General features: G+C 37.3%; 1 protein-coding gene across 1 annotated transcript in view; it reads left to right on the forward strand.

The window, feature by feature from the left end:
• Window positions 1–680: 680 nt before the first annotated feature.
• The window catches only part of LOC107597342 (golgin subfamily A member 3-like), a 20,764-nt gene continuing 15,400 nt past the window's right edge, over window positions 681–6,044 (forward strand). The window contains exons 1-3 of the mRNA XM_016288356.1: window positions 681–755; window positions 2,169–2,457; window positions 5,016–5,282. Coding sequence (XP_016143842.1) covers window positions 2,316–2,457; window positions 5,016–5,282 — 409 coding nt within the window. The 5' untranslated portion in view covers window positions 681–755; window positions 2,169–2,315. The remainder of the gene's footprint in view (window positions 756–2,168; window positions 2,458–5,015; window positions 5,283–6,044) is intronic.

The following is a 6,044-nucleotide window of genomic DNA, read 5'->3' on the forward strand; positions in this document are numbered from 1 at the left end:
ATTTTTTTATTGCAAACAATTCAATTGACATTAATGAATAACAACTTTGCATACATTACACATAATGTATCAACAATACATCCAATGTCATCTGAACACATGGAAGAGAAGAGAAGAAGAAAAAGTTGATAATGACTGTTAAAAGAGAAAGATGCATTTAAACAGCTTTTTTGTGAACACGAAGAAAGGCAGGAACAGAACAAATAAAGAAAAGAGGATTTAAAAATTTCCCGAAGTTTGTTAGATATACAAAACCGAAAGCGAAGAAGCCAAGGTTTTTTTCCAAATAATCTCTGAAAAACAAATGTTCCAGAAAAATTTCCGAAATGAGTTTGTTATTATTTTTATTTTTATTTTTTTTTGGATTTCGATGTTTTTTATTTTTATTTATTTATTTTTTTATTGCAAACAATTCAATTGACATTAATGAATAACAACTTTGCATACATTACACATAATGTATCAACAATACATCCAATGTCATCTGAACACATGGAAGAGAAGAGAAGAAGAAAAAGTTGATGAGAAAGATGCTGTTAAAAGAGAAAGATGCATTTAAACAGCTTTTTTATGAACACGAAGAAAGGCAGGAACAGAACAAATAAAGAAAAGAGGATTTAAAAAAAAAAGAAATGAGGTGGATGTTTTCGCTTTGTTACGCAGCAATGCGGAACCTTTATTGTTGCGAGGAAACGTAGCGAGTCGGATCTGTTTGAAGGACGGAACCTAAACAGCCACGTAGGAGCAAGTCTGAGGTTGGTGCTTAATTATTTTGATCATTTCTTCTTATCATCGCACTAATTACTCAGCATTTCACGTGCTATTAGCTTCGCAGAAGCGAGGTCGTGTGTCAGTGTCACGCATCAGTTGCTAAAGCCTTTTGGATATCGTGCGATGTGTGCTAAGTGGCTAATGCTAATCAGATCAGAGATTTATAAAAATAAACACAAAAATTGACACCGTATCTCCTGTTATTCTTCTCCGTTCCCGTGCTGTTGATCATTTATTATGATTAGTTTGTTCGTGGCTGTGCTTTAATTTTCAGTTTCCTTATATTTCCTCTGTGCTGAAAGTGAGAGTTTATCAAACCCGCTGTTGACAGCCTGATCTGTCCACATGTGATTTTTCAAATGAGTATATTTGGGTTGATTTTACAGTCATGTCAGCTTTTGGTTGCATGCCAGATGTCTGTTAGGTATCTTAAATCGCACTTATTACTCCAGCACACTGATGTGTTACAATGAGAAGGAAAAAGAAAGAAAAAACAATCATGTTTGGTCAGCTACTAGTCTACCGTGACACTAAGCTGACTGATTTCTGAGTATTAAAACAAAATTAATTACAGTACTGATTAAAGTTCATGCAAGAAAGATTGTACAGTATCCTATTTGTCAGTTTTCAGTTTTTTCCCCTTGCCCTACAGCTCAGTATGAGCCCTCACCATCTGTCACTTATCATAAATATTGACATATGAAGCATTCACTTCAGTGCATGAATTAAAACATTTTAGAAAACTTTAGTGCTGACATCTTAAAGTGTTGATGGATATCTGTGTAGGCCTGTCACGAAATCAACTTTTTGTTGTGTGATATATTGCGCCAGAAATAATAGCGATAAGCAATATTATTGTCATTTTAGAGACCATTTTATGCCACTGAATATATAATCGTGATGTAACAGCATAATAATGCAAGAAGGCCTGCACACTTCCAAATGACAACAAACTTTACATTAAGAATATTTAGATCATGGAAATTAAGTATCAAAATATTAGATGCCTGAGTAAATAGTAAATAAACATTTTCTAACAGAAAGTGCGAAGTAACAAGTAGAAAAAAAGAAAAATGCACAAAGAACTTTTCCATCTACAGATTCTTCCCTGACCTTCTTTTCTCTGTATATGAAGGGTGCACTGGTGTATTGCTGAAAAACACAATCACTACTCCGCAGTCAGATGTCCAGATGACATGTGTCCGCATTGTGTCCTTGATCAAAACATTTAATCCCACATCGCTTCAGGGAAAACATTCCTGTAATTATCGTACCATTACATGACTAAATGATAAATTAGCATAGCATTATTGTTGCTGATTTTGCTTTAACTGAGCAATAAATTTTGAACTCTTCTCGCAGTATGGTGGAGTTAAACTAATGTTTCCGTTCTCCAGGATCACCGAGGACTCAAGCTGTCTGCACCATCCAGGCCAGCCTGCAGTCTTAACCAAAGTTTACAGAGCATGAAGTAAAGGTGAATTGCACTAGTGAGACCAGCTCATGTTCATGGATGCTAGAGCAGCATCTGTGGTTCAAGAAATATGGAAAATGGAAATAATGAAACGGCCTCAGTGGAGGCCAACCCTCAGCAGCCGGATGCACAACACGGCAAAGATCCAGACAGCAATATTGTAGAGTCTCTGAAGCCGGAGAGATCCCTCGTAATGGAGAAAATCCCTAACGGTAAGCGTTCTTTTGAGATGATGGATACTGTTGCAACATTGAGTACATTCATTGTTCATTTGTACGGCAACACTTTACTTGAAGGGGTGTGCATAAGACTGACATGGCACCTGTCATGAATATGAAGGAGGTTTTATGCATGTTTATGACAAGTGTCATTCGCTCAGTTATGTCATTTTTAATGCAAATATGACATTATTTGACCAAACCCTACCCCTACCCTTACCACTAACCATAGCCCATAACAAAGACAACTCAAACAATGTCATCTTTGCATTAAAAATTACATAACTGAGCGAATGACACTTAATTACAGTTGTCATAAACATGCATAAAAAACCTTCATATTCATGACGTGTCATGTCATGATTATGTAGGTGTCATGTCATGATTATGTAGGTGTCATGTCATGATTATGTAGGTGTCATGTCATGATTATGTAGGTGTCATGTCATGATTATGTAGGTGTCATGTCATGATTATGTAGGTGTCATGTCATGATTATGTAGGTGTCATGTCATGATTATGTAGGTGTCATGTCATGATTATGTAGGTGTCATGTCATGATTATGTAGGTGTCATGTCATGATTATGTAGGTGTCATGTCATGATTATGTAGGTGTCATGTCATGATTATGTAGGTGTCATGTCATGATTATGTAGGTGTCATGTCATGATTATGTAGGTGTCATGTCATGATTATGTAGGTGTCATGTCATGATTATGTAGGTGTCATGTCATGATTATGTAGGTGTCATGTCATGATTATGTAGGTGTCATGTCATGATTATGTAGGTGTCATGTCATGATTATGTAGGTGTCATGTCATGATTATGTAGGTGTCATGTCATGATTATGTAGGTGTCATGTCATGATTATGTAGGTGTCATGTCATGATTATGTAGGTGTCATGTCATGATTATGTAGGTGTCATGTCATGATTATGTAGGTGTCATGTCATGATTATGTAGGTGTCATGTCATGATTATGTAGGTGTCATGTCATGATTATGTAGGTGTCATGTCATGATTATGTAGGTGTCATGTCATGATTATGTAGGTGTCATGTCATGATTATGTAGGTGTCATGTCATGATTATGTAGGTGTCATGTCATGATTATGTAGGTGTCATGTCATGATTATGTAGGTGTCATGTCATGATTATGTAGGTGTCATGTCATGATTATGTAGGTGTCATGTCATGATTATGTAGGTGTCATGTCATGATTATGTAGGTGTCATGTCATGATTATGTAGGTGTTATGTAGGTGTCATGATTATGTAGGTGTCATGATTATGTAGGTGTCATGATTATGTAGGTGTCATGATTATGTAGGTGTCATGTCATGATTATGAAGGTGTCATGTCATGATTATGCACACCCCTTCAAGTAAAGTGTAACCATTTGTACTTTCTGATTTATAATAGATAGATTTTTATACTCATGCTATGCACAAAATGTGCAGGATTCACTGTAAAGCTTGTGCTTGAAAGTTGTTTGTTGTGCTCATTCAAAACCTGGAAAGATTTCAAAGTGAACATTTGCTGTTTACTGCATCACTTGGCTTTGAGATGTTTTTTCTTCCCACTTCCTCCAGTGCCATTTGATACCTTATAAAGAAGTGGGGTTTTTTCTTCTAGATTTATCCACAAACTTCCCCCTGCTTTCTGTATCAGTTTCCTAAACTGTCACTGTAGCTCGATTAGGCTGTTTGACTTGCTCGGCAAGACTTGAGCAAAAGATAACTTTCAGGTCACTAATCACATTTAAAGGTTATACATGACCAAAAAGCACTAGGCATAACCTCATCAGCTGGCTCATTTGGGTTAGTACTTTCAAATTGGGCAAAGTAACGTTTTACCCATAAAGAAAAGAATCATGCTTTTGACAAATATGCATAAAATATGCACCCCTTCCATGACATGAAAAGATGGTAGTGGACTATTTATTTTATTAATGGGCACTTCTCTCTGTGGAATAAATTAATTACAGATGTCAAATATGCCTGTGAATGCGACAGTGTTATCTAGAGAATTGTTGGTAACAATTTACAATAAGGGATAGTTTGTTAAATTAAGTTAATTGCATTACTATTGGGCTTGAGCTAACATGAACAAACAGTGAATAGCTATATTATAATACTGTATTAAATGTATTGTAAATGTTAATGCATTACTAATGGGACCTTACTGTAAAGTCTTGGATACCAAATTGCTTCTGCATTGAGTGATTCTTACCAAAAAGAAAGTATTAAAGTGTGCTCTTTGGTAACACTTTTTGATTTGATTACGTGTTTCTTCATTTTAAATGCACTAAACACTTAATTTTCTAGGCCTGCAATTGTTGAATGACTAGTCAGTAATTTTACTCTGTCCATATAGTCATAAATGGGGTCCGGAGGTGAGGCTGAGCTTGACTAAGTTGTAATAAAACCAAAAACCTTTACTTTTGCATGATATTTCATCCATGCTGATAGATATGTTGTACTGGCTTGTAAAACATAAAAAACACTTAGTTTAATGTAAGCTCTTTGCTGAATCCCTTCTCTTTGTTTTAGGTCATGTCAAAGCAGAGCTGTTGCCAAACGGAGAGGCCGTGGTGGAGGGTCAGGAAACCTGCGGAGGCAGCACCCCACCTCTGGCAACTCCATCCCCAGGCAGCCGCCTTCCCGATTCCCCCCTGAGCGCAGAGCTGGATCCAGGTGTGGCCTCTTTCCCTGACAGCCTAGAGAAGTCTGAGGCAGCTCTTGCAGAGGGCTCTGTTCACAAGGGTGACGCATTGCAATCGCTCAGACTAAGTATTCCTATGCAGGAGACTGAATTGTGTAAGCACATGCTACTGGATAACCCCCCGAATCACCGCCTTCCCTTTCCTGTTGTGTCGTAATTCTTCCAAGTTTGGCTTTTGAGGCTGATTTAGGCTAACCCTCCCCTTTTTGTGTACCCTGTTTTTGCCTGCGCCTCCGTTTTGGCTTGCTGGAGATTTTAGTGGGAGTCTCTTCATTGCATTATGTCACCTAATGAATTAATAAAAGGCTAATTAGTCTCTCTTGTGATTGTGAGTGCTTTATGACAGCAATCCTGGGGTTGTGCTGGTTGGTGATTCAGATTTTCTGGGAACAGCATAAATACTGGCAAGACATTGTGCGTCTTAAATCAATTTGGCTTGGATGTGAAATATGGCTGAACTAATAAGAACTAACTGACGCAGAAACTCAAGTGCACTTTTCTCTTTTTCTGACTAAGGCAGCTGGAATGGCTCATTATGGGTTGCAGAGCTCACAAGGTGTTTGCTGTACCAGGACCAGCATGAAGCTTCACTCTTGAAAGACTAGGGATGGGAATCATACGACATTTTAATGATTCTGGTTCCATTTCCACTTCTACAGTCAATTACAAAAAAAATATTTTCTAGTAATTTTGCTCTGGAAGACCCTTAGCAGCCTGATTGTTATTCATTTCAGATTTTTCAAAGCAGTAATAACATCAGAGAAAAAAATATACTACTAAATTTCTTTAAAACATTACTTTATCAGCCCACCCCCCCCCCCCCCCCCACCATATACAAACCACAAAGAAATCAATCA

This window comes from Sinocyclocheilus grahami, unplaced genomic scaffold, assembly GCF_001515645.1.
Source record: "Sinocyclocheilus grahami isolate Dianchi unplaced genomic scaffold, SAMN03320097.WGS_v1.1 scaffold230.1, whole genome shotgun sequence".
Classification (NCBI taxonomy): Eukaryota; Metazoa; Chordata; class Actinopteri; order Cypriniformes; family Cyprinidae; genus Sinocyclocheilus; species Sinocyclocheilus grahami.